The 27341-nt window shown below is 60.6% G+C and overlaps 3 protein-coding genes across 4 annotated transcripts; 2 read left to right on the top strand and 1 right to left on the bottom strand.

Annotated features, from left to right (window-relative positions):
* Positions 1-806: 806 nt before the first annotated feature.
* On the top strand, positions 807-9335 carry DDA1 (DET1 and DDB1 associated 1). Its single transcript, XM_028087040.2, has 5 exons — positions 807-1001; positions 5580-5660; positions 5897-5948; positions 6800-6861; positions 8645-9335. Exons 1-5 carry the CDS (start codon positions 807-809, stop codon positions 8753-8755), a joined length of 501 nt encoding a protein of 166 aa, XP_027942841.2. The 3' UTR covers positions 8756-9335.
* A 2027-nt stretch (positions 9336-11362) lies between these two features.
* On the bottom strand, positions 11363-22834 carry ANO8 (anoctamin 8). Its single transcript, XM_088029075.1, has 20 exons — positions 22703-22834; positions 20947-21454; positions 20067-20177; positions 19806-19938; positions 19487-19625; positions 19305-19401; positions 18526-18642; positions 18319-18446; positions 18063-18224; positions 17608-17760; positions 17367-17493; positions 17191-17246; positions 17009-17083; positions 16669-16800; positions 15375-16172; positions 14930-15121; positions 14670-14801; positions 14468-14578; positions 12900-13566; positions 11363-12060 (listed from the first exon to the last, which is right to left on the bottom strand). The coding sequence occupies exons 2-20, from the start codon at positions 21356-21358 to the stop codon at positions 11678-11680; spliced, it is 4125 nt and encodes a 1374-aa protein (XP_087885201.1). The 5' UTR covers positions 21359-21454; positions 22703-22834; the 3' UTR covers positions 11363-11677.
* On the top strand, positions 22220-26580 carry GTPBP3 (GTP binding protein 3, mitochondrial). 2 transcript variants are annotated; one of them, XM_028087038.2, is made up of 9 exons: positions 22220-22998; positions 23514-23767; positions 23885-23971; positions 24061-24263; positions 24451-24523; positions 24611-24754; positions 24912-25077; positions 25372-25650; positions 25855-26580. In XM_028087038.2, the coding sequence occupies exons 1-9, from the start codon at positions 22907-22909 to the stop codon at positions 26078-26080; spliced, it is 1524 nt and encodes a 507-aa protein (XP_027942839.1). In that variant the 5' UTR covers positions 22220-22906; the 3' UTR covers positions 26081-26580. The 2 variants fall into 2 exon arrangements, with proteins under 2 accessions (XP_027942839.1, XP_027942840.1); XM_028087039.2 differs by having other exon boundaries at positions 22966-23077.
* The last annotated feature ends 761 nt before the right edge of the window (positions 26581-27341 follow it).

Raw genomic sequence — 27341 nt, 5'->3', positions numbered from 1 at the left:
GGCTCGATCCCAGGACCCCGGGATCATGACCTGAGCTGAAGGCAGACGCCTGAGGACTGAGCCACCCAGGCGCCCCTGCCGAGTACTTCCTAGGTACTGGGTGCCGAGTCCTTGTCTGGTGGGCAGGGGAGGAGCACTTGATTTGTACCCAGGCCGTTTGTAGACAGCGGAGTCAGAGCTGAGAGAGGATCGTAAGGGCTGTGGGAGCTCGGAGGAAGTTTCACCCGGCTTGCACTTGGGAAGAATGTAGTCAGAGAAGTCTTCCTGAAAGACGTAGCAGGGCCTGGGAGGGCCCAAAGGGAGAAAGGATTAGACCCAGGGGTCAGGATAAAAGATGGATGAGAGAGGCCGGAGTGTGTCAAAATTCGGGGCCAAGGAGATGGGACTGGATCCTTGGGGGACTGGGGAGCCACGGGGGCATAGGAACGAGAATTTGAGCTGTCGTTTCAAAGATAGGAAGAAGCAAGTGCAGAGCAGTTTAGATATGCCGAAACCTAAGGTTAGGACCCTGGAGAGGATGCTGGGGGTGTTACGGTAGGTCCCTCTCTTCCCGGACTGCTGTGGAAACTCCCTGAGACACCATACTAAAAAGTGAAGTAAACACTAGAAAAAGAGATCTGCGGAACCTCCCGGAGTTGTGGACTACAAATCCCAAGAGGCTTCAAGGGCATGGCCTCCGCCCACTTCCGGATTTTGCTGCCTTCGCTTCCAATTCCCGGGCGGGGTTTTGCTTCCTCAACCGAACTTGACCACGAAGGGAGGAGGTGTGGTGTCCAATGGACGCGTGACTTAGCGGGGTCTGGCCAATGGGAGCGCGCAGAGGCTGCTATTCTAGGGGCGGGGCTAGAGGGCAGGCCAATGAGCGGGGGGCGGTGGCGCCATCAGTGTGGGCTGTGCCGTGGCTGGAAGTTACTGTGCGGCGGCGGCTAAGAAGGCGGCTGTGGTGGCGGCGGCGGCGGCTGAGGCGGTGGCTGAGGCAGCGACGGAGGAAACAGAAGATGGTGAGAGAGGCTGCTGGGCCCGTACTCCCCCTCCGTTCGACAAAATGGCGCCGCGGGCCCACCCACCTCCAGTAATCCCTGAAGCCCCTCACCTCCCTGCCCGGCCCCCTCAGGCCCCGCCCCGCCCCTCGCTCTGCCCTATAACCTTCAACCTCCGGACCCAGCTGTGAGCTTCCTGCTGACCTTTCCCCGGCGCCTTCTCTCCGACCTCTGACCCCATCTAGGCTTCCAGGCCCTGACAATCCATTCATTTCCGGGTCGCTGCTCCGCCGGAAATGGGTGGGGGTGGGGTCCCCCGAGACCCCCATTTCAGGCCTCGTTCTCGGCATGCCCAGCCTGGGTCTCTCTAGTTCAGGAGGGTTTGGGAGCCCGGCCTGGGCGTTGGGGCGGGGGAGGGGGCTTGACATCGTGACATATGGGGCTTTGTCGCCAAAGGAAGTGCGACATCACAACTGCTCAGGACCCCCAGAGCCCTGATCCCACCCCCAGCGTGCCGGGCCCGACCTGCCGCTAGGACAGAGCAGCTTCGTCTCTCTTATCCCCAGCCCCCTTCCCTGTTAAATGGAGGTAGCAGCAATAGTCCAGACCTGATAGGGTTGTGGCAGTTCAGAGAACTGATGTCATGAAGGGCTTAGGACAGTTTACAGCTCATCAACAGATGAGCTGGGTGACTTGGGGCTGGTGGCATCTTTTCCCAGCTGGCTTCTCATCCTTTAAGTGGGAATAATGCCAGCTGGTGAGGCCACTTGCTCATCCTGGGATTTGGCTATAATGGTTCTTTGGGGTTCTGTCCCCGACCGTGTAAAGTGGGATGGTGACCTGGCATCAGAGTTGTGCTCCAGGCCCCCCCAGCCCCCACTATTTAGCATCCCCAGAACTGACAGGGGTGATGCAAGCTTTTGCCAAGGCAAGTCAAAGCCCCATTGTCGCTGGACCCAGCGTCCCAGCCCACAACCTATAGCTCATGGTATGTGGGGGGGGGATAGGCAAAAGGAGGAGATGGGAAAGTGGGTTCTTAGCATGTGGGTCCCTAAGCCTGGGTGTCGTCCTTGATTCATTGCTGCAGTCTCATCCCCTCTGTCCCGTCCATAAGAAGTTCTGATGGCTTTGCCTCTAGAATGCATGGTGAATTCTTCCACAGTTGCCTACCCTGGTCCAGGCACTGCCACCTCCTGCCTGGATGCCTGCCCCAGTCACCTCCCTGGTCTCCTTACCTCCATCCCGCCCTGTTGGCAGTTTGTAATTCACCGGGAAACCAGAGGGAGCTTGTAATTTAAAAATGTAAATCTCGGGACGCCTGGGTGGCTCAGTCGGTTAAGGGTCTGCCTTCGGCTCAGGTCATGGTCCCAGGGTCCTGTGATCGAGTCCCACGTCGGGCTCCGTGCTCGGCGGGGAGCCTGCTTCTCCCTCTGCCTCTCTCCCTCTCCCTCTCTCTCTCTCTCTCTCTCTCTGTCTCTGGTGAATAAAAAAAAAAAAAAATCTTAAAATGTAAATCTCATTATACCACTTTCTAACATATGAGATACTGTAGGGGCTTTTGTAACCCAGATGAAACCCCAGCTTCCCCCTCAGCCCCCAAGGCCCCTGTCCACCTCTGTGACCTCATCTCTACCCTCTTTACTCCTCCCTCTGCAAGCTCCAGCCATACTGGCCTTGTTTTCATGTCCTCATACTCTTAAGTTCCTTCCACCCCAGGGCCTTTGCGCCTGCTGCTCCTTCTGCCTGGAATGTTCTTCCTGTGAACATCACCTCCTCAGAGGAGCCCTTCCTGACTTCAGGAGGCCCTTTGTCTCTCCTCTCTTGGCACACCTTTTCTTTTCATCTCCCTTTAGATGGGTCACTCATGGGCTGCCTCTGCAGGGATGGCACACACATGCTCAGTGAGTGTTTGCTGAGGCAGTGGACAGCTTCTGGGCCCAGCTGTGGCTAGGATTTGTCTGGCTGGAGTGAGGATTTCTCCCCTGTGTCTCAGGCCTTGTTTTGCTGCTTAGCTGACAGGAAGTACTGGTCATACTGTCTTTATTCATTTATTCAGCACAAACGCACTGATGCTAACAGCTGGCCTTCAAGGGAGCTCTGTGAGAAGCTCTTTCCAGGGTGGGAGGCCCCTTCCCCCAGGTCACACAACCAGTGAGGGGCCCGGCCAGGATTGAGTGCAGGTGTGGGGCTCCCGCACCTCTCACCGCTCTGCCACCTGGCTCCACGTGAGCCCTGCCAGGTGTCTGGGATTGACACAGCCCTGCCCTGCCCTCTGCCCTCAGGGAGGAGCCAGTCCAGCAAGGGAGGTGGACGTGTAAACAGATGACCTCGGTGGGGTGTGATCTTGGCTCTGGCAGAGGTTTCCAAGGTGTGGAGAGAGGAAAGGGGCGGAGGGGGATTTTGAGCTGGGTGGAGAGGTTGGTGGGTGTTTCCCACAGGGAGAAAGGAGGGGCATTCTGGGAGGATGGCACAGCACCAGCAGAGACGGAGGGGGTTTGTGGCAGGAGGACAGCATAGGCCAAGTCAAGCCAGGCCTGTGGAGGGGTTTGAGCAGGAACAGAAGCTCCTCCTCACCCTTCTGGTCTCCGTGCCTGCATCATTGCCTCTGGGCAGCCCTTCCTGATCGTCCACATCAGCCACATCTTTCCCCAGTGCTGTCCTGAGTCTCATGTCATCTCACAGCACCCTGTCTTCATGGTCACTCTGCATTCACTGCACAGCTCTTGGATGCACACCTGTGTCCTTGTGTATGGGGTGCTCTCCGGGGCCAAGAGCAGCTCCATTGTGGCTTACCCCAGTGCCCTGGTGCCAGGCTTGTGACATAGTAGGAGCCTGAGGAAAGCCTCGCTGGATGGATGAAGCTGGCCCTATAGTCAGGTGGAGTTGGGGCAGGGGTTCTGGGATGGAGGAGGCAAGTTTGAGGGGCTTTGAGCTGTCTCCAGGGCAGTAGGTCACACAGATGTGAGGGCCGCTTCCTGTGTGGAAGTGGGAGGCCCATCCACATTCCAGCTTCCCTTGCTGGTCCATACTGCCACGGTCTTGTTAGGGCCCAGTAGAGGAAGGGCTGATTCCCACAGAGCTGAGGACACCTGTTCCTGCCTGCCCTAGAGGGTGGTGGGGGATCACCTGAAGGGCTGCTTCCCTGAGGTTGCTTAGCTCGGGCTCAGGTATGGGGAATGGATCTCCCAAAGCAGGGTTAATGTAGCCTGCAGGGGCTCTGGGCCCTTGGTTTTCAGACAGGGAAACTGAGGCACTGGCATGGCATGTAACACACAGAGCTTGACCTCTGAGGTTGGGTGAACCTGGGTTCAATCTGCTTTCTTGTTTTCTTGTTGGGGCTGGGTGATCTCAGACAAGTACCATGTGACCCTTCTGCCTCAACTTCCTCATCTTTATTATGAAGTGACTCCAGCCCCTGGCGGGCCACGTGGAGAATCCCTCCCCAAATGCCCCACTCCAGGCCTGATGACAGTGTTGCCCTCCTGTTCTGCTGAGAAGTCACTCCCTACCCCAAGCTCTCAGCCATCATCCCTCCCTGAGCATTCCTCAGGCTCTCGTGCCTCAGTTTCCTGAGGTGGACATGGCTCTCGTCAGCCTTTCTTGCCCTCATCTTATGGCTGAGAGTCACCTCCTTTCCAGAGTCAGGGCCTTTCCCCTCCAGAAACCTCGCCCTTTCTTGCCCAGCTCAGGCCAGAGTGTCAGGGAAAAAGGACTTTTGACGAGTCAGGCCTGTGAATGAATTCTGTTGCTGGCTCCTGGCAGCCTCATGGGCTTGCGAAATCCGGCCCTCCCCATGAGGGGCCAGGCTCCGCACTGTGGACAGGGCATTCTCCCTTCGCTGGGCAGCCTCCGTGTCAGTGGGCTCCAGGAGCAGCCCCTGAGCGGACCCGGGTCACAAACCTGTTTGCTCTGGTCCACACAGTATTTTCTAAAAAGCCCAGCCAACTTGAAAAACCTGACAAGGGCACATTAAGACTTGGATTTCTGAGTTTTCTTAGAACTTGGCAGCTAAAAAAAAGAAAAAACAAAAAAAAAACAAAACTTGGGAGCTCAGTTGCCCCTGAGCTCCGGTTTCTGTAGAGCGGCAGCCTGTGTCCCGGCCACCCTCTCCCCTTCACCCAGGTCCCTGCTCCCTCACCCCTGTTTCTTGTCACTCTGGCTCACAGGGTTTTTTGGGGTAGATGAGTTTTTCCCCATGCCAAGTCTCTATCAGGGTGGATAAATGGAAACGAGACCAGGAGTTTACTATTCAGCAAGCATAGAGGGCAGGTGTGGGCCCGGGTCTGACTTCCCACCCTGCTGCTTGCTCCAGACTTCAACCAAATGGCCTGTCCTCACTGAGCCTCAGTGGTCCCACCTTTTACCTGGTTACAGGGCTGTTGGGAGGACCCTAAAAGAGAACGCTCACTTCTCCCGGGGCTAGTAACTTTTTCCTGGTCATCCCAGTGTGCACATCAGGTAGCCAGCTTACAGGTGCGTTCTGGAAAACTTAACACAGAGACGGAAACTGGACGTCACCCGGAAGCCCAGTCTCACGGGAACTCCAGGGGCAACCCAGCCTGCTGCCTGGTCTCACTTACCATCTTCCCTGTCTTCTAGGCAGATTTTTTGAAAGGACTGCCTGTCTACAACAAAAGCAATTTTAGTCGATTTCATGCTGACTCTGTGTGCAAAGCTTCGGTGAGTGCATGCCCTGGGCACTGGATGTGGTCGGGGAGCTGCCAGGGGGAAGGGAGTGATGTGTACACCCCATCAGGGTCTTGCCAGGAACAGAGGCTGGTCTTTAAGCCCGGCCCCATCCGACATCTTTGCACATTGTTCTATCTTCATTGGAGGGTGGGTGCCCAGTTGAAGGGGTGGGGGCCCTGGTCAGCCTACCGGCTCTCCTAACCCATGTCTTCCCAACTCTCCTGCAGAACCGACGTCCCTCAGTCTACCTGCCCACGCGGGAGTACCCATCCGAACAGAGTAAGTGGCCTCTGTCAGTCTGTCTCAACCTGGCTGCTGAGGGGAAGGGCCACAGGGCAGTGTAGGTGATGACCCAGGGGATGCCAGTCAGCTCCCAGCCCTTGGGAGTAATGGAAAGCCTCGCTTGCTCTGGGACCCTCCTAATCTCCACATGCTGGCATCCACATCCAGCCCCAAGGGGATCCTCCGTAGCCCTCATCTGCTCACCAGCCCTCTCCCCTTCGTCTCTCATAATTTTGGGTGTCCCCTGCCAGCACCATGTCACAGAGAGCCCAAGACGACTGTACTGTGGGAGGGGATCCCGCCCAGCCTCGGGTAGGCAGCTCAGGGAGGTAGGGGCGACCAGGTGGCGGGGCCTGCAGAGAAAGACACAGAGCCTGCAGAGCAGGAGGACCCCAGCGTTATTGTGGTTGTGGTGTTTTATTTTAATTGTGATGAAGAAGCTACCTGGACCATGCACGGTGTGTTCTGTGGTCACTGGGGCACATCTGTATAGATCTGTGTTCCTGGTCTGCCTGGACCTGTGTGCTGGGGCTCATTCCCCCACTTGGGGGTGGACTCCCACATGTGGCAGAAGATTTGGTCTCTCCCAAGAAAGCAGGGGCCCAGGTAGAGCAGTGGGCTTGGGCCCCTGGTAGTAGCTTTGTATTTCGGAGCAAAAACACTAGGCTTCCTGAAATCTCCTTTGCCTGGGGTGCAGACTTGGAGCCCCAGCCAGGCCACCCAGGGCAGAGATGGGTGGGAGACCAGGGAGGGTTGAGCGCCTGCCCTGGGAGGGGCAGTGCAGGCCGGGGTGGGGGCTGGGTCACCTGCAGCCTCTGCCTGCAACTTTCTCTGCCTTTTCTCCTCAGTCATTGTGACAGAAAAGACAAACATCCTTTTGCGCTACTTACATCAGCAATGGGACAAAAAGGTAAGGCACGTGGGGTCAGGTGCTAGAATTCGTGGGGACCATGGTGGCTGGCGGGGGGGGGGGCGCTAAGTGGGGGAAGGACACAGGTGGCTGGGAGACCAGGTGTTTGACGGCTGAATCGGAGTTTGCCAGGCCATCCAGGGGAGGGAAAAGCATTTCAGAGGAGTGCACGGCTGTGCGGAGGCCGTAGGGTTCTGGTGCTCAGGGATGGGCCAGGGCTTGTCAGGAGGCACGGAGGCCAGGCTACCCACAGCCTGCCCGCGCGGCCCTGGCGGCAGACAGACCAGTATGTTATTACCTAGAGTCTTTGTTCAATGCTGAAATGTACACATGGTGACAATTCTAGGAGATACAAATGGGTGTAGTTGCAGTGGGAAGCCCCACCCCCATCTCCCCTCAGGCTGCCTTCCTGACACAGGACATTTTTTCATTTTTCTTTCTTCTTTCTTTCTTTCTTTTCTTTCTTTTCTTTCTTTTCTTTCTTTCTTTCTTTTCTTTCTTTTCTTTCTTTTCTTTCTTTTCTTTCTTTCTTTCTTTCTTTCTTTCTTTCTTTTCTTTTTCTTTCTTTCCTTTCCTTTCTCTTTCTTTCTTTCTCTCTCTCTCTCTCTCTCTTTCTCTTTCTCTCTCTTCTTTCTTTCTCTTTCTTTTCTTCTTTCTTTCTCTTTCTTTCTTTCTTTCTCTTTCTTTCTTTCTTTTTCTTTCTTTTTCTTTCTTTTCTTTTCTTTTCTTTTCTTTCCTCCCTCCCTCCCTCCCTCCCTTCCTCCTTTCTTTCTTTCTTTCTCTTTCTTTCTTTCTTTCTTTTTCTTTCTTCTTTCTCTTTCTCTCTTTTTTAATTTTTATTTTTTTATTTTTTTAAAGATTTTATTTATTTATTTGAGAGAGAGAGAATGAGAGATAGAGAGCACAAGAGGGAAGAGGGTCAGAGGGAGAAGCAGACTCCCTGCTGAGCAGGGAGCCCGAGGTGGGACTCGATCCCGGGACTCCAGGATCATGACCTGAGCCGAAGGCAGTCGCTTAACCAACTGATCCACCCAGGCGCCCTCTCTCTCTTTTTTTTTTAAAGATTTTATGTATTTGAGAGAGAGAGATAGCAGGAGACAGAGCATGAGCAGGGGGGAGGGGCAGAGGGAGGGAGAGAAGCAGACTCCCTGCTGAGCAGAGAGCCAGGTACAGGGCTCCATCCCAGGACCCTGGGATCATGACCTGAGCTGAAGGCAGACGCTTAACCACCTGAGCCCCCCAGGCGCCCCCATTTTTTCTTTTTCTTGAATGCAGATGTGTATGTGTTCTGCATCATAGTCTGTTTGGGGTTTTTTTGCCGAACATTGAACATCAGACAGTGACTTGCTCTGGGGCCAGGCTGGAGGGGGACCCCATAATGAAGTGACTGCTCAGAAAATCTAAAGCTGCTGAGCCCACCCTGTCCTCCTGGCCTACCCCACAGACCTTGCTTCCCACCAGGGGGGAAGGAGAGTTTCCCACGCAGGCCCACTTTTCCTCTTCTGTGGCAATGAACGTCATCCCCCTGGGTGGCTCCTGAGTGTTTTTTACCCCCAGGCATTTTGGACGGCGTGTGGGTCATTGCCAGCCGTGGGGACTCCTCACAGTGCCCAGGAGATGCCTGGCAGTCTCAGGCCGGTGGCCCCGAAGACTGTGGCTGAGCAAGGGAGGTCTGGCGGGCGGGGGGCAGGGGGCCCTGGGTTGACTGCCCCACTCCAGCCCAGCAGCAGGATTTCAGGGACTCACCCGAGTGAAGATTTACATCCCTTCTCCTTCCTCACAGAACGCCGCCAAGAAGAGAGACCAGGAGCAAGTGGACCTTGAGGGTGAGAGCTCGGCGCCCCCCCGCAAGGTCGCACGGACCGACAGCCCGGACATGCACGAGGACACTTAAGACTCTCACTCCCCCACAGGCGCCTCCTGTCTTGTCTGCTCCTCGCCTGCCCGCCTTGTGTAAGCGCCCCCCGCCCTGCCCCCCACCGGCCTACCCACACCCGACCATCCGTACCACTTCCAACCTCATAGGAGCCGATGTATTTATTTTCCTTGAGTTTTTATTTATGCTGTAAAATGTACCAAGCGATGGTTAACGGGGACGTCAGACCCAGTAGTGTGATGTTGGTAGATGCTTTTTAAAAAAACAACATTGTTATTCACAGGCCCCCCTCCCAGATCCCCCTTTTGCCCCCCACCCCCTCCACCCCAGTTCTCCGGAAAAACCAGAGCGTGTCTGCAAGGGTCTAGCGCCGGGGCCCTGCTGTAGCCTGGCAGCATGGGTGGGAGCCCTTCTCCCTGCTCCTACTCTCCAGTCCGGGCCTTAAAGACTTGGCTGGGACCTATTCCGTACCCAGGCTTTGCTCTGAATGTGTGCCAGGGGGAGAAGTCGGCATTTCCGGATCTTTCTCTTAAGTCATTTTATCATGGACTAGTGCGTGCTCCGTGTCCACCCCAATAAAAGGATCTTTCCTACTCGACCTCGCGTCTTTGCTCCGTGTGCCTCAGCCCCAGAGGACGGAGCTACTGAGAGTCGTCTCATCATCACCAAGAGGAGCCAAGAAGGGCCCCCACGTGCCAGGGCCCTGGGACCCACTGGATTCTCTCATGGGCCTGCTGTGGCCACCTCGCTCAGAGCCAAGACCTACCTGGACCCACCCCCATGCCTCACCTGTCAAGGTGTCCCGGAGGACCAGGACACCCCTGAGAGATGGTCCATGTCGCCAAGGATATAACTGTGGTCAACCCCACGCCCTGGATGCCTTGGGTCAGGGTGGCATGCCCACCAGCCACCGCAGAGACAGCCCAGGTGGCCCGGCCTCAAGTGCCCCTGGTTCAGAGACGAGGCATATGGAGCTGCGAGGAACACCCAGCCCAGGGGCTGTTGGTCTGCGAGTTACACACAGCCACTCACGGGCTGTCAGCTAGGCTGGGTTTGGGCCTGAGTTTGGAGACATAGGGGGCATTCAGGCTCCAGGCAGAAGGTTTGAGGCTTCAAACACTGGGCCTGGGGCCAGGGGGAACACTGCTTCTCCCCCCACACCAGCCCCAAGTGGGGGCCATGGTCTGGGAGCTGAGTGCTAGGGCTTTGCGGGGAAGTGGGGGGTTGGGCCATGGAGCTGGAAGGAACACCAGGCCTTAGGGGGCGCCAACCCCAGATTATCACTGTGGAGCTCCCTGCCTGAGCCAGACCGCTCTGGCCTGGGCCACCCAGCGCCTCCCACGGTGGAAGGTTCTGGGGTTTACCACCTAACTGTGCTGTGGGGCCGAGGGGCTTTTCCTCCCAGCTGTGGGTGGCATTTACATCACGTTGAGTCCCTGTGGTCACAAGGCAGGTGCTCACAAAATACAAGCTGACCTCGGTGGTGGTGTGGTGGGCTGAGTGCCCAGAGGCTCTAGATGCCTTGGGATCCCCAGTCCCAGGGCTCCGTCTGCCCCTAGGCAGGCACATGGTGTCCTGATTATTAGTACAGTTCAGCTTCAAAGGCCACAGGACAGTGGGAGCCGGTGGCACCCCTGCCCTCACCTCTCTGGCCCTTGAGGGACTGGGTTCGTCTGTCAGTGTCATCCATGGCTCAGGCAGGGGTCCCATGGCCAGGGCCCACTGAGGTCTCCAGAGTGCAGGCTCCTCGGCCAGCCTTTGCCCACCTCTCCTGCCTTTGGGACCGCCCCCTTATTCCTCTGCTCCTTCAGACACCAAACTCTGCCTTCCCACACCTCTGTGCCTTTGCACAGTCTGCTCTCCTGCCTCCAGTGAACCCTGGTTTCTTCTTTCACGGCCCTCCGAAGTGCCCCTTCCTCACGCTGGCTCCCCTGGGCTCCCCCAGCCATGGAGCAGGGCGCATCAGACTCTGAGCCTTTAGCTGTGGACATGCTTGTGGTGGGGGGAGGGGTCGCGTCCCATTCCTGACCACACAACGAAGAGTCCCAGCAACTCAGGTCTGACAGCGGTCCCACAGTGAGGCGTCCCAGCCACTCCCTAATTCCAAACCCGAATGTGCCGTCCCCTCAACATTCAGACTCCGGTGCCAGGTGCCTTCTGATTTTCCTACCCCAAGTTCTTTCCACCGCGAGTGGCTCTTCAGATGACAGCCTGGGGTGGGGGGCAGTTATGCCAGAACGTGGGGCGAAGAGGACTGTGTCACCTCTGTCCCCCTGCAGGGCCAAGACCAACTCAGGACTCAGGCCTGGCACCCAAACTGCTGAGTCTTTCCAACACTTTGAGATTTCTTCCTTTGTCTAGGAGGCTGAGGCCAGGGCCTGAGGCTCTGCATCTCCTCCCAGGGGCCCCAGGCCTGGAGTTGGCCCCCAAATCTGGGCCGACTCAGAGTTGGTGCGGTCTGGAGTTTTCCATCTGTGGCCTCAAGACCCAGTTCTTAGGAGGAGGCCCCCAAGGGTCACAGGATGGGAGGGGCACCCACCCTAGGCCTGCTAGGTACCCCCAAAGCCAGCGCCAACTACAAGTCACTGGGCACCCTGATCCCCCTTCCACTGCTCTGTCCTCGAGCACTGTTGAAATATACTTTTTATTGCATTTCTGCCGTTTTACAAAAATATGACAAAATAAATTAAAAACAAATAAATAATCGCCTATTCTGTGTGTTTTCTGTTGGTTTTTTGGGGTTTCCTTTCGTTTTCCCCATCCAAGTCGAAAGGAAAACGGCAGATGGGGGGGCGGGTCAGCCCCCGGCCCTGCCCCAGGACAGGGCAGCCAATACTGGGGGCCGTCGGGCCGAAGCGCGTTTTCTGGGTGGCAGCCGCCGCCCCGGTCCACGGACTGATATTGCATATGAGAACAGGAAGGCAGGGCGGGCGGGTGGAGCTAATGCCAGGCGCTGGGCCAGCACACGGCCTGGGGGCTGGGGCTGGGCGAGGGCGCCGGGGCCTCGGGGAGCTCGGAGGTGGGCGGCAGCGGCGGGGGCGGGAGGCTATAGAAGCTGGCGTCCCCCGGCAGGGGCTGCGGGGCGGGCGGGGGCCCGGCGAGGGCGCAGGGCGGGCAGTCGGCGGCGGCGGCGGCGGCGGCGGCGGCGGGGGCGGGGGCCTGGCGGGGGGCGGTGCCCTCGCCCCCGCAGCCCCACGGCCCGTCCCACTGCCAGCAGCCTGCGGGCGGCGTCGGGGGCCGGGACAGCGGCGTTGGCGGCGGCGCGGGGCTCCGGCTGCGGCGGGTGCGGAGGGCAGGGGCGCCCACGGGGGCCAGCGCTGTCCCTGCGGAGGCGAGAGGGGCCGTTCCGGGGGGGTGCCGCCCCCGCCGCCGGACCCCGCTCAGACCCTGCCCGCGCTCCCTCCCGGGCTTCCAGGCACATGGAGGGCCTTATTGCTTCTGATCAGTGACAAGGGGTGGGCGTCTTCTGGTGCCTCCCCTGCCTCTGGGCACTGGGCCCCTCCCCATCATGGGGAAAGGACAGTCTGAGGAAGTCCCTCTGATTTCTGACCTGCGTCCCTGGTGCTGCAGCTGCCACCCCTTGGGCTCCCTGGGGGATGAGCTGCTGGAGCCTGGGGCTGGGTTGGGCTGGGGTTGGGACGGCAAGGTTGGGGTGGGGGCCGTGAGGCTGGCACCTCTTGCTCAGCATAGATGTGGGTGCAGCCTGTGGCCGAGCACCCCGAGCTCCCCAGGTGGGGGCAGCTCCAGCCCCCACCTCCAAGGAAGGCCTCCTTGAACAGCTGGGCTGCAGGGTGGGGACTTGCATAGAGGCCTGGGGGGAGGGGGGTCCAGTCCCCCCAGAGTGAGCTGGGTGTGGGGCTTTATCACAGGGGCAGGAGAGGCTGGGCCAGGTGGTGAAGAAGCCTTCTTCATCTGTCCCTGCCCCAGAGCACGGGGGGCGGGGGGCGGGGGGCGGGGGCAGGGGGCTTTGGCTGTCGGGGTCCTGGAGACACGGAGGAGGCTTTGACTGAGAGGCTCCACGTACCACGTGCCCAGGTTCCCAGCCGGTACCAGAGACCGGGCCTCCTCTGTCCCCTTCAGCCCCTCTCCCCAGGCCTGGCCACCCCAGCCCTTCCCGCCGAGCCCCGCCCAGAGTCCCCACCCCCGAGTTAAAGCTTGTGACCTGAGCCTTCCTCTTCGGGCCGGGGGGCGTCCGGCTCCTCAGCCGCAGCCTCGTCCATCGGCCCACTCCGCTGGCCTCGGCCTCCTCCACCGCCGGGGGTCCCGTCCAGCCGGGCCTGCCCACCTGCCCCATTGGACCCGGTGTCAGCCCGGGCCCCGCCGAAAGGGAAGAGCTTGCCGGCGTGGAAGGCCTTGGGCGGTGAGTGGCTGCGCTCTGGGTCCCGCCGGGTCTCAGGCGACTTGAGGAACTTGAAGCTGAGGAAGGCTGGCAGGCGGGTGTCGCTACCCGTGGGTGACTGGGCAGGGGGTGGCCGGGCAGCAGGGCCGGCCCCCGCGCCGGCCAGTGAGGATGCAGCCCCAGACGACAGGAACTTGCCCTGCAGCGGGATGATCTGCTTCAGCTTCATGACGTTGTTGGGCGCCAGCAAGGACCCCGGGCGCTTGGGCCTCTCTTGCCCGTGGCCACCTGCCCCGCTGCCCTTGGCCTTGGCGGAGGCCTTCTCGGGGGCAGCGGGGTCCAGCCCTGAGCCTTCGGCCCGAGCCTCCTCCCGGCCGCTGGCATCGCGCTCTCGCCGGGCATGGTGCTCCGCGTGGCGCTGGCGCTCCTCCTCCTCCCGTCGCCGCCGCTGCTGCTGCTGGTAGCGGTGCTGGGCCTGGCGTTCATGTCTCTGCGGGCACAACAGAGCCATTACCGGGACTGGGCGCACGGGGGGGGGGGGGGGGGTGGGCAGGTGCCGGCTGAGGCCCCAGGCCCTCGCAGGTGCTCTCTGCAGGAGTGGGGAGAGATCTAAACACTTACTGGGCACCAGCTGCACCCCTGGACCCACCCCGGGGCTCTCTGAGGAAGTAGGGAGAGATCTAACCACTTATTAGGCGCCAACTGCATTCCTGGATCCGTGCCAGTACTTTCTGAGAATTGAGAAGGGAACGGACATTACGGGCCACCGACGCTGTCCCCAGCCATGTGCCAGGCACTGTCTTAAGAACTGGGAGAACGTAAACACATCTTGGGCCTCAACCGTTCTCTGCTTTCTGGAGAACCAGGGACAGAGTCATGACTGACACAGACCAGAGCCACATGTGGCTTTGTCAATGCCAATTTAAGTGATCAAAATAAAACAAAATAAGAATTCTGTCTCTCGGTTGTACCAGCCCCACATCAAGTGCCTGTCGGCCCCCCGTAGTGAGGGATCACACGGGGCAGGCACAGAATGTTTCCATCATCCCGGAGAGCGTCGCCTGGCCCTGATGAGCTCCTTGGCCCACTCGGCAGCTTTCTGGGGAATGTGGCAGAAGCCGGGCTTCTAGGAAGCATCCGCCGTGTCCCTGGCCCCAAACAGGACACTGCCGGCGAGCTGGCGATGACTAAAGGTTCGCAAGTGCCAGGCCGGTGTTGGATGCCACCGGGGATTCCGCGAGGGAGCGGCCCGGGCGGCGCGCTCATCATCACCCTGGGCTCCCACCTCTTTCCCTCCTGCTCAGCAGCTGGCTGCCGGCCGAGGCCGAGAAGCCCCGCTGAGTGCAGGCGGCAGCCGAGCCCGGCCCCTGCTCCCCACCGCCCCCCCGTACCTTGAAGGCCTCCCGGCGCTGGTACTCCAGCTTGGCCATCTCCTCGGCCACCCAGCCTGGGATGTCGGGGATGGCCACGTGGATGAGGTACTTGAGGAGCAGGGCGAAGTGCTGAGGCGACAGAGGAGGAGGCTGCAGGCTCAGGGACGCCTTGCCCCCCGCCCCCGCTTCCCCCCCCCCCCCACGCAGCCACCGGCCACACCTCAAGCACCACCACAGACACAATGGCCGCCTCGGGGCTGAGCCAGGGGAAGAGGCGCTGCAGCTGCCCGCACTGGCCGATTAGGTAGCAGTTGACCACGATGGCCAGGACGCCCATGGCCTCCATCACCTTCTGCAGGGGAACATGGCGGGGGAGGGCTCGGGTGGGGTCCGGCCACCCTTCCTGGGCCCCCTGCCCCGCTCCACCGCGCCCGGGCTCCCTCCGGGCCTCGGCTCCGAGCCCCTGGCCGCTCCCCACACCTGCCACTGGCCGATGCTCCCAACCCGCTGCCCGAAGGGCCGCTGCAGCCCCGTGCACAGCTTGAGGGCGTCGCTCCGGATCTCGATGAGGTTGTTGACCAGGGCGCACAGAGCAGCCAGGGGGAAGGCAGACGAGAAGAGGACAACGTAGCCGAACTGCACGAACATCTCCTGGTAGTCCTGGAAGGTGTCCTGCAGGCGGGTGCCCGGGTGTGGCCTTGGGCCCCCTCCCTCAGACCCGGATGTCTCCTACCTTCGACTACCTTCTTCTCTCGAGGCCGCCTCCCGCCCTCCGATTCTCCTGAACGGACCCAGAGCTCCCCGCCCGGCAAGTTCCCAGCCACACATCCAGAGCCCCGTTTCCTCACGCCCCCGACCTCCACCCTCAGGCCGCATGCCCTGCCCTGCTGAGGGCCCGGCCTTGGGCCTCAGACACCCTCCTCACCTCATACTTCTTCATACAGCTCTCAAGCTCGGCCTGGGTGAGTTGGGGTGAGTGCTCCTCCTCGGGTGGGTCAATCCAAGACGACCGATTCTGCCGCCGCTGCCTCCGGCCCGAGTCACCTGAGCCAGGCTCTGGGTCCGGGTCCCCGTCTGGCCCCTGGTCACGGCCCTCGCCCCCAGCCCGGCGGAGCAGGGCGGCTGGAGGCTCCCGCGCAGGACTGCCGGGAGCCCCCTCGGCCTCATCGTCTTCTTCGGCCAGCGTGAATACTCCCGGCTCCAGCCCCTTCTCCACCATAGTGGGGCTCCCCTCCTCCAGGAGGGCCTCTGGGCCAGGCCGCCGCCGGCCGGCACCGCGCTCAGCAAAGCTGACCTTCTTCAGCCGGAGCCCGCAGTCCAGGAGGCCGCTGTCCTCGCCCTCCTCCTCGTCATCTTCCTCCTCTTCCTCCTCCTCCTCCTCCTCCTCCTCCTCCTCCTCGCCCTCCCGAGGCCCGTCCCCCACCTCCCCACCCTCCCCTGCCGGCCGCCGCTCCACGGGAGCCTCCTCCTCCTCCTCAGGTGCCCCGCAGCCCCCACCGAGACACCTGCGGGCCCCGCCGCCGCTGCCACCCTCTTCGGCCTGGGGTCCGAGGCGACGGGGTGCGGGGCGCTGGAGGCTCAGCAGGCCGAGCAGGGCGCGGGCCAGCTCCCAGGCCGCCTGCAGGCCGAGCTCGCCGCGGCCCAGCCGCCGGTACAGGTGCGGCTGCAAGACCTCGCGCACGTTCTGGAGGAACTGGCGGGTGATCAGCAGAGTGGCCAGCATCTGGGGGGCAGGAAGAGGGAGGAGAGAGGCCACGTGGGGCGCGGGCGGGGCCCGGGGCACTGGGGCAGGCTGCTGGGGCTGGGGACCCGCCCTCCAGGAGCAAGTTTCCAGACACATGCCCTGAACCCAACTGCCGACTCCGCCCCATGTTAATGATGCCCCAGGACGTGGAGGCCCCGGCACTCAACCTCTGCAGCCTCTCCCACCATTCCTCTGCCACAAACCGTAGCCTGGCAGGCCACAGTGCTCCGAGTCAACCTCCTGGGGTTGCAACGCATGTTTCCACCCTGCTGTGGCTCAGGGTCCCCCTGCTTTGCAGCACTGCCCGGGAGCTCAGCTGGGGCCCAGGGCCTCAGGAGGCCCCTGCCGTCTGCACCCCATCAGCAGAGCCCCGGCCCCTTGGAACATGCACCCTCGGCTCAGGCAGCGTGAGGCCCCAAGCACAGCCACACTGCCCGCCCTGGCGAGGTCCTGCGGGCTCGCCATCTGCCCCTACTTTGGCCCGGGCCATGAGCAGGAGGCCCCGGAGGGAGAGGAGGAGCAGGTGGAACCGCAGGGCCGCGAGCGGGACCAGCACCGCCCGAAGCTGCCGCTCGAGGCTCTGGGACAGGGACAGGACGAGCAGGAGCTGTGGAGGGACCGACGGACAGGTGGACGGACAGATGGGGGGGGCGACAGGCAGAGAGAGGACACACGGACGGACGGACGGACGGACGGACAGAGAGAAAAGGATGGAGGACGGGGGGGAGGGGCTGGAGAGCCCGTGGACCCCTTGGGCCAAGTCCGGCCCCCCACTGGCCACCACTGGGGGGCACTGCCTTGGGCTGGGGTCTCACCTCTTTCAAGCGCTCCATGTCTTTGAGGTAGAAGCCGATGTAGAAGAGGCTCAGGTAGGAATTGACAAATTGGAACTGTGGGAAGGAAGCAGGGGGGCAATCCCTCTGCTGCCCGGTCCCCAGGAGCCCCTCCTGTGCCCCCTGCAGAGCCCTTACTGCCCACCTGCTGGCGCCCAACTCACCAGGACGACTTTGATGATGAGGTGCTTCTCATAGGCGCTCTCCAGCCGGTAATTCTCTGGGGGCCGAGGGGGTGAGTGAGGAGGTGGCCCAGGCCCCCAGAAGGCAGCGCGGGCCCTTGAAGGGCAGTAGGGACCTTCCTCCCCAGGGCAACAGGACCACCCCTTGCAGGGCATACCCATGTCGTTGAGCCAGATGGCGAGCTTCTTATAGCCCTCGGCACTGGCGCTGACCAGCAAGGCCAGCACAACTTTGGGCAGGAAGCGGGCAAGACGGGGCAGCCCTTTCACGCTCAGCACCAGCTCCTGCAGGGGCAGGGGGTTCACAGGTCATCCTGGCATCTGGGCTCAGGCCGGAGTGGACCTGGGCCGGGGGTGGCCAGGTCAGGGCCAAGGCCAGGGCTGGGGGCCGGAGGTCACCTGCAGCTGGAAGCAGCCGAGCATGAGCAGAAACACGCAGGCCAGGCAGGTGAGGCACAAGGGGAGGCTCACAAGCAGCTGGAAGAGCAGCCGCTTCCAGGGCGGGTAGTAGAACTCCTCAGCCCGCGTCACAGGGCTGATGCGCCGGATACCCTGGCAGAGGGTGGGGCTCAGCATGAGGCCGGAGGGGCTGCCCCTGCCCCCACACACCTTTCCCAAGGCCTCGGAATTCAGTTTCCCTCCACCATGCCTTTGCTTTTGCGGTGCCCCCACCTAGTCCACCTTTCCCAGTCCCTCAAATGCAATTTCCCACGCCTCTCCTTAGGAGCATGCAGAGCCCCCCACCTGGCATACCCTTTCTGATGCTGCAGCCCTATTTCACACCTTGTCTTTGCCCCTGCAGTGCCCCCCCATCTCATTCTTAGAGTCCTTGGACTCAGACACCCCCAACTGACCCTGAACTGGGGTCGTGGTTCCTCCACAGCTTCCCCAGGTGAGTCCAGCGTCCCCCATTTGTAGGCCAGCTCTGCCCCCCTCCGTTTCCACTCCTCCAAGAACAGGGTTGACCAGACCACGTTGAAGAGGGCAAAAACCACACACGATACATCTCGGCTTGTCTGGGGATGGCGGAAGGCTGAGCTGTTAGCCAGGTTGGCCCAGGGAGGAGGGTGTCTCAGGCACTCCAGCCCCAGCCCAGCCCACTCCCAGCACCTGATCAGCCTCCGTAAATGTGTACAGGACAGAGCCAAAGACAGCTGGGTATACCATCGCTGATGTGTAGAAGCCCAGCCAGGCAAAGTACATGGCAATCTTCACTCCAAAGTAGTCACAGATCTCATCTGCCAGGAGCACAGGGGGGTCCTGGTCAGCCCTGCCCGCTTCCTGAGACTCCCACACACCCCCCACCTGGGGCCACACCTAGAGGCTGGTTTTCACACACAGCTTGCACCCATGACTTCATGAGGCGGTTCAGGATGCGCTGCTCGTGGACAGGGAACACCTGCTGGATGATCCCGCGGGCCGCCAGCTCAGGGACTGTTGGGGGACAAGAGAGGGTGAGCCCCACCCTTCTGCCTGTGCCTGGCCTGGACAGTCCCCCCCACCCCCCAGCCCGAAACCCAAGTCACAGTTTTTCCCTGCTTTTAATTCTTCAGAGGCTCTTCCCAGGGGAGGAGTTCTGAGTGGGCAGAATATCTGGTTCTCCTTCAGAATTTGGGAGGTGCAGAGGCAGGCAGGAGGGGGCACAGGAATCCACCTGGGAGGGCGGGGTCCCAGTGTGGAACCCTGTTTTTAAATAAAGCCATTTGGCCTCAGATCACTGCTCCGAAGGTCTGAGGAATGGTGCAAAGCCGGCGTCAGAAGGTGAACTTGGAGCAGCTGGTCTCTTGGAGAGGAAACTGAGGCCCGGGGCCTCACCACACAGTGCGTGGAGTGCTGTCCTTGGTCCTGCCCCTACCTTATCCCAGACGCAGAAAACCATTTCTCTTGGACATGCCTCCCGGGGAGTAAGCCCCACCCTTATGCTAACGCCACAGCCCCCTCACACCATTGATTGCTGTCTCTAGGCCCCACCCAACTCTTCACTAGCTTTTTTGATCGGTTGCCTCTAGGCCCCACCCTCTCGCATTGATAGGTTGTATTCTAAGAGCCCCACCCAACTCCCCACTTGCGATTGGAGATCGGTCCCGCCTGCTTACTGATTGGCTGGTCCTCCAGGAAGCGCACATTGTGCAGCGCCTCGCCCTGCTTGGCCCGTAGGTTCTGCAGCCAAAAGCGGATGATGCTCTGGCGTTCCTGCAGGGGAGAGGGCAGGGCCTGAGCACAGGAAACAGCGGCCCAAGCGCTAGGGCTGCGCCCTGGGAGCCAGAGCTGGCCGCACCTGGGAGGTGAAGAAGCGCAGCTCACTCTCCACATTCTCGTAGATGAAGTCCTCCTCGCAAGAGAAGCCGCGGGTGCCCCCGCCAAACTCGGCCTTCACCGCTTTGCGCAAACCCAGCTCGTCGGCTCCTCGAAGTAGGCTGCCAAGAAGACACGGAGGTGGGGTCATGGGGAGACCCTGGCTCACCGTCCTGGAGCTAGGGTTGGTGTACCTGGCGGCCACCTGGGACAAACGCAAGGCGCTAAACCTCACAGTTGGCGCTTGGAAGGGTGGGGAGCTGGGTAGCAGGGTCAGCGAGAGGCCAGGGACAGAGACTCGCCTCTCATACGTGGCGGTGACGAAGAAGGCATAGGCACGCGTGTGGCGGTGGTGGCGGACTTGCACGATGAGCTCAGGGATGCCCACGCGAATGTGGTTCAGCAGCCATAGCAGCGTGTGGTCATCAGTCGTGTCTGCCAAGGGGCACAGGGACTGATGGCTCTTGCCACAAGGGGTCCCAGGCCTCTTACAGACTTCTACTCAGGGGAGCCCAGCTCAGGGGAGCCCATCTGGGCACCGGGCAGGCGGCGGGCACAGGTACCTGGAAAGGTCATCAGCACGTCGCAGTTCTCCGTGGGCACTGTCTTCATCCACGCCTTGTGAGACACCAGGTAGCGACCAGCCTGCAGAAGCCGCTTTCCAAAAAGCTTATCTAGGGGGCAGGCAGGGCAGGGCCCAGGTCAGGCCACTCCCAGACGAGGACCCCAGCCTCCAGTTTAGTCCCTTGAGCCCTAGCCCCTGCTTGCACACTGGCCACGGCTCTTCCGCACTCAGTCTGGCATCCGGGGACCTGCAAGCTTTGGCCTCGGCTCGTTTCCTTCCCTCTTCGTCCTTGCACCAGCCAGGCCTTCCTCCAGGAATGCCCTTCCCCCAGGTCCTCCTTTACAAATCTTACTCATTCTTGAGGCCCAGCTCCGCCTCCAAAACCACAATCGATGGGGCGCTCACTAGCAGCCCTGAGCGCTTCACCACATCATGTCAGCGCGTCCTCATAGCTGGGCGCGGTTCTTACCCCCATTTCACAGGTGAGAAAACTGAGGACCAGGGCGTTTAAGTCACGCACGCAAGGTCACACAGGCGAGCTGGGACTCGAACCCAGGACCGTGATTCCGTATCCTCTGCGAGGAGGCTCTCTCAAGCGCATCCCTGCTGGGCTGCGATCCGGTAACCCAAAGGGGTGACTGAGATCAGCCCCGGGTCGGGGCCCTCGGAGGGGCGTGTCCGAGTCTCTGCGCTGGGACCCCCGACCCCTGTACCGTACCAGCCGCGCTAGCCCCGCCGCAGCCGCAGTGCCGGGAGAAGCCGGCCCCTCGACTGGACTCCAGGCCCGGGACGGCTGACCCCAATCCCACTCCCCGTCCAGCCGCCGCGCGCACCACAGGCACCTGCAACCCTGTCAGATCCAGCCGCCGCACACATACCCAGAACTCCAGACGCCGGGGCTGCAGGCTCGCCGTCAGGCGGGGGCCTCTTGCCACGCTCGCCCTCCAGGGACGTGCCCCCGGCACTGGAGGTGGCTTCGGCCATGGCGAGGGCAGGGCAGGTCAGGGGCTGCGGGCGGCCCGAGCGCCGGGGGGCCCCGGGCTCATCCGGCCGGTGCAGCCGCGGAGCGCGCTGGAGGTGGAGACAAAGGCCGCGCCCGCCCGCGCCGGCCGCCGTCCCCGCGTGCCCGAGCGCTGCTTCTCGTCTCCGCCCGCGCGGAACCTCGATTCTCCTCGTCCCCGCGCACGTCGCTCTTGGGTTCTCGACTCCGCCCGTGTTGTTTTCTGGATTTCGTTCTCGCCCGCCCACTTCGCTTTCTGGTGCTTGTCTCCGCCCGCACCGAAGATGCATTCACCGAGGATGTGTCTCCGCCCGCGTCGAATTCTGGGTCTCGTCACCGCCCGTCCCGGGCCTGGATTCTCCGCCTCCGAGCCTTAGTTTCCCCATCTGCAAGGGCGCGGTTTGGAATCTTGAGTTGGGCGTGATTTGACCACGGCGGGACGTGGGAGGGGGAGGGCCTGGGCGGGGTTGATTCCAGGTATCAATAACTTCACATCTAGAGTACGAATTAATAGTTTACAGCAAGTCCTGCCTCAGGGCCTTAGCATGTGCCAGTCAACCACTTAAGGCACTCCTCACGCCCTTCCCGTCCAGTTAACCCCTGCGCCCCTCAGGAGGTAACCTCCTCAGAGAGGACCCGATAGAGCTGCCAAGTTTAGCAAATAAAAGTACAGTCCTCCCACTGTATGAAAGAATTTCAGGCAAACGAATACATTTTTAGTATGTCCCAAATATTACATGGTACATAGTTATACCAAAACCTTATTTATTGTTTCCCTGAAATTCACATTTAACTGGGCGTTCTGTATTTTATCTGCACCCAGAACCCTGATCGTCCTGAGTAGCCTTTTCTGTTAGACTGGGAGCCCAGAGAGGGCAGGGGCCCCTTCTGGTTCTTAGCGCACACAGTAGACACTTGATGTATACTTATGACAGATGGGACAACTCGGAGAAGGCGAGTGTCCGCGTTTGTCACTCTTTGACAAATGAAAAAGTTAAGCGGGTCGAGGCAGGAATTAGAACTCTAGCGGGTCCGACAGAGTCTTCCCAAGTGCAAGTGCGTCGCCCGCCCGCTCCGTCCAAGAACCAGAGAATTGTCCGTGCGAAAGAGCCCGCGGAGACCCCGCCCAGCCAGTGCCTGGAATTCCACCATCAGCGCTTTTATTCCGCTATTCTGCGCTGTCCTGGTTTAACCTGAAAGTAATCCCCGAGAGTCCCCTTTCTGGCTTTCGGGGAGCCAGACACAGACCGGACATTCAGCTCTGCAGGAGCAGGCCTGGGCTAGGAAAGCCCAGAAGGCAGAGAGGGCTATGCTGGGGATTCCAGAAAGGTGTCCTGTCAGAGGGGGACCTTGGAGCTAGGTCCTGAGGATGAGTTTGTCAAATGAAGAAGGGAATCCGAGGAGGAGGGAACGGCGGGAGGGAAAGCTGGGGGAGGAGCGAGAAACTCGGAGAGTTCTGGGAACACAGGTAGGAATCTTCCCAGAAATTTGAACTAGATTTTACTAGGACCAGTGCGTGGGTTCCCCGGAACTCATCCCTCTCCGCCCCTGAGATGCTCTTGCTTCGCCTAAAGCCACGGGGTGGCCAGATGGAAAATACGGGGCTGGAACCCTCGCCTCGGTGTAATTCCTACCGCCCTGGGCGAAGCCTGGTTCTTCCTCCCACTCTTCATTTCCGGTGTCTCGGATACCCGAGGTTCTAGGATCCTAGAAATTCGGTCTCATGTTGCCGGGGGAACGCCATTTCGCTGCACCCCCGCGTCCAGCCGCTTCCCCGCCTTTGCCCTGACATTAGCCAATAGAAACGAAGATCTTCAGGGGGTCTCCTAAGGGGCCCAATGATGATAGAGAATCGTGGAGCACTTTACCAGTCACGCCGCGGAGTGGGTGGAGCCTCCTGTCAGGACTGGAAGCCACCCAGGCAGAGAGGGTAGGCGGGTCGCCGGTTGTGAACCCATGTGGCGGGTGTTGTGGACCCTAGTAGCTCGGGCCGCACGTGGGCCTCGCAGGTGGGGCGATACGGGAAATGGGTGTGACAGCGTGGGGTGCTGGTTGGGCTCCAAACCCTCTTCCTGGGATCTGGGTCCCAGTTGCCTGGGGCAGAACCACTTTTCATATTTTCCCAAGCCCCAATCCGTTCATCCCCCTGCCGCAGAGCCCACATCTGGGTCACCTGTTGGCCTCAAAGTACCCATTCGGGTCACACTCTGACATCAGCGCCCTCACCCTCACAATATATTCACCCCCCTGCCGCAGACCCACATCTGGGTCAACTTTTGCTCTCAGAGACCTCAATTGGGTCACCCTCTGGCCTCAGACGCTCCAATCTGCCCATCCCCCAGCCTCAGAGCCTCCACCTGGGGCATCTTCCGAACATCCAGCGCTCTATCCACCTGCCACTCAGCCACAGAGCCTCCCAGAGGCACTGATTCTTCTCCTCTCCAGTCCCAGATCGTGCACGCGCCAGGGCAGCGGCGCCCCGGCCCCCGGTTCCGGGGCCACTATCTTCGCGCTGAGCTCCGGCCAAGGCCGCTGCGGCATCGCGGTGATCCGGACCAGCGGTCCTTCCAGCGGCCACGCCCTCCGGAGTCTCACGGCGCCGCGGGACTTGCCCCCGGCTCGCAGCGCCTGCCTGCGCCTGCTCAGCCACCCCCGTTCCGGGGAGCCGTTGGACCACGCGCTGGTGCTCTGGTTCCCAGGTGAGGGGTTCCAGATCCCGAACCTGCTGTAGCTCTCATGACCCAGTTTCCCACCCCCCCCCCACCCAAGGCGTTTGCCTAGCCTTACTCTCCTCGACTCCCGTCTCACCACACTAGGTCCCCAAAGTTTCACGGGTGAGGACTGCGCGGAGTTCCACGTGCATGGAGGCCCGGCGGTGGTGAGTGGCGTCCTGCAGGCCCTGGGTGAGTCTGCAGCCTTGGGTTCGAAGTCTGGCTCTGCCAGTGGATCTGGGTGGGGGCCAGGGAGCTCAGGATCCACTACCTTCCCGCAGGCAGTGTGCCAGGGCTGCGGCCGGCCGAGGCTGGTGAGTTCACCAGGCGGGCATTCGCTCACGGGAAGCTGAGCCTGACCGAGGTGGAGGGGCTAGCGGATCTAATTCATGCAGAAACCGAGGCGCAGCGGCGGCAGGCACTGAGGCAGCTGGACGGGGAACTGGGCCACCTCTGCCATGGCTGGGCCAAGACTCTCACTAAGGCAAGCCCCCTCTTCACCCATTCCCTGCCTCAGAGACTCCACCTGCCCATTCTCTGTGTGAGAGCTTCCTGTGCATGAAGCCTCCAGTCTGGTCCCTTGGGTCAGACTTGACCTGGGCACATTGTGTGTTTGGGGGGGGGGGGTTCCTGGGTTACCACATCACCACTCCGTCCCCCTACCCCCCCAGGCTCTGGCTCATGTGGAGGCCTATATCGACTTTGGTGAGGATGACAACCTGGAGGAGGGCGTCCTGGAGCAAGGTGGGTCCTCCTAGCGGTTGGGGCACCTGTCATCGTAGCCCTTGGAGGCCCCCTCACTCCCTCCCCTCTGCTTTCTTCCATCCACAGCTGACAGCCAAGTGCGGGAGCTGGAGCTGGCACTGAGCGCACATCTTCGAGATGCCAGGCGCGGGCAGAGGCTTCGCTCAGGGGCGCACGTAGTGGTCGCAGGACCCCCCAACGCTGGCAAGAGCAGCCTGGTGAACCTACTCAGTGCGTGGGGGGGCGGGGCCTAACTCCGGGGGCGGGGCCGGAGCTGGGGAGCTGTTTGGGTGTGGGGGAGGAGCCGGGAGGTGGAGTCTGGGGGAGGGGCTCTACGGCCCCCACCCCGCCCTCTTCGCGATAACTCCCACCCCCCATTCCGTCCCAGGCCGGAAGCCTGTGTCCATAGTGTCCCCGGAGCCGGGGACCACCCGCGACGTGCTGGAGACCCCCGTGGACCTGGCCGGGTTCCCGGCGCTGCTGAGCGACACGGCGGGCTTGCGCGAGGGCGTGGGGCCGGTGGAGCAGGAGGGCGTGCGGCGCGCCCGCGAGAGGTAGGCTGGTAGGGTGGTGGGAGGGGGAGACAGAGCCCTTCCACTTCCATTTCTCCTTGCTGCATTTATTTTGTGTCCCTCCCGAATCAGGAAAGGCTGCTAAGGTCTCTTGGGTGGGGGCTCTGATGTGGGGAGAGCCACCGCGTAAATTCAGCCTCTGTTCCTGCCCCGCCCCTCTTGCCCTGCCCCGCCCTCACATGCCATGCCCCGCCCCTCTTGCTCTGCCCCCGCCCCCCCCCCCCCCCCGGTGCCCTTAATTACTGAACTCTTGGTTGGTTCTCCCTGTTCCCCCAGGCTGGAGCAGGCTGACCTCATTCTGGCAGTGCTGGATGCTTCTGACCTGGCCTCTCCGTCCAGCTGCAACTTCCTGGATACCGTTGTCGTCCGCCCAGGCGCTGGGAGCCCCAGGGAGAACAGCCAGCGCCTCCTGCTGGTGCTGAACAAATCGGACTTGCTGCCTCGAGGGGGCCCAGACCCCAGGCCCGACCTGCCCCCGCACCTGCTGCTGTCCTGCTTGACCGGAGAGGGTTTGAATGGCCTCCTGGAGGCGCTGAGGAAGGAGCTGGCTGAAGTGTGAGCGGCTCCCCCGCCCCGCCTCCTCCCGTCCCTGTTCTGCAGCCGGCCTCAACCCAAGTTCCAGTCAGGGCAGAGCCACTGGCTTTGGACACGTACCCGCCCCCCAGGCTCATTTTCTGGGTCCACAAAATGCAAGTGATCATACCCCTTCCAATGGTAGTTGTGAAAGTTGAGAAAGACAGCATCCTTTGTCCCTTCCAGGTGTGGGGACCCGTCCACAGGCCCACCACTTCTGACGCGTGTAAGACACCAGCATCATCTCCAGGGCTGCCTGGATGCCCTCGGCCACTACAAGCAGACAAAAGACCTAGCCCTGGCTGCTGAGGCGCTGCGACTCGCCCGGGGCCACCTGGGCCGCATCACCGGCGGAGGGGGCACTGAGGAGGTCTTGGACATCATCTTCCGGGACTTCTGCGTAGGCAAGTGAGGGGACCACTGAAGCGCCCAGCCAGGCTGGGGGTGGGGAGGGGCCAGAAGCCCTGAGGCATGTGGGAATAGCTTAGGCCCAGTGAGAATCTCATCCCCTGAGGGAAGAACTTGGCCCCAGGACGATGAAGCAAAGTGCCTCCTTCAGAGGTGGTGAGCTCCCTGTTGCTGGGTGTAGCTTAGTTCCCTGGCAGGGACATGCTAGGGGTTCCAGCCCTGGCGTGGAGCTCAACGGAGGTCCCTTTGGGTTCCGATGCTGGGGGAGTAGGAGTGGACGGTTGCAGTAGGGGTGGGAGGGCCTCAGAGATCTTTGTTTTGTGGTTTTTAATTTATTTTGCAAATACTAAAGGAATAATAAAAAAAATTCAGGTGATCCAGAAATGCTTAAACATGGAAATCTCCCCCCGCCCCATCCCTTGGGGTCAGTTTGTGTCCTTCCAGAATTCTCTCTGCTGTTCTGCATACTTGTGGATACACCTATAAAATATGTTTTGTCTTGTATTTTGTACATAAAGTGTGTGTATTGCTCTGCAAGTTATCATTCTCTTTTTTAGTATTAATCTTGAAGCTTTGCCTCTTATGTTTTATTTAATTTATTTCTTTATTTGCGTCTTATATTTTAAAAGAGACCTGCAAGATCCCAGGTCCCTATGCCCTCTGAGCTTATGCATTCATTCCCTCAGTAACTGTCAAGCACCTGCTATGTGCTAGAGTTGCACACGTCATTTTATTGTTTTTTTTTTAAAGATTTTATTTATTTATTTGAGAGAGAATGAGAGACAGCATGAGAGGGAGGAGAGTCAGAGGGAGAAGCAGACTCCCTGCTGAGCAGGGAGCCCGATGTGGGACTCGATCCCGGGACTCCAGGATCATGACCTGAGCCGAAGGCAGTCGCTTAACCAACTGAGCCACCCAGGCGCCCCCCATTTTATTGGGTTTTGATAACAGCACAACGCAGTGAGTATTTTGTTATCGTTTTGCAGATGAGGAAACTAAGGCTCAGAGAATTAGTTGCTTGACATCCCCACCTTTGGGATTTGCACATAGGTTTGTTTGGACTTCCAGTCTGAGTTTGCTGCAGGCCTTCTGTGCAACAGGCCAAGTGCAGGATGCTGGGAACACAAAGGGGACTAATTGTCACAGGTGCTGCCCCTGCCTGAGTTAGAGACCTAGTTCCTTATAGTGAGGTCTCATGGCTGCTGTGTGAGCTTATGATAAGGAGACCTGTCTGCTCAGGGACATGAGGGCAGGCTGCCTTGCGG

The sequence above is a fragment of the Eumetopias jubatus genome, unplaced genomic scaffold, assembly GCF_037043125.1.
Source record: "Eumetopias jubatus isolate StellerSeaLion01/CBP00866 unplaced genomic scaffold, mEumJub1_p1.0 scaffold_1, whole genome shotgun sequence".
In the NCBI taxonomy this organism is placed as follows: Eukaryota; Metazoa; Chordata; class Mammalia; order Carnivora; family Otariidae; genus Eumetopias; species Eumetopias jubatus.
Note: the sequence above shows the minus strand (reverse complement) of the source record. Positions and strands in the feature narration are given on the sequence as shown.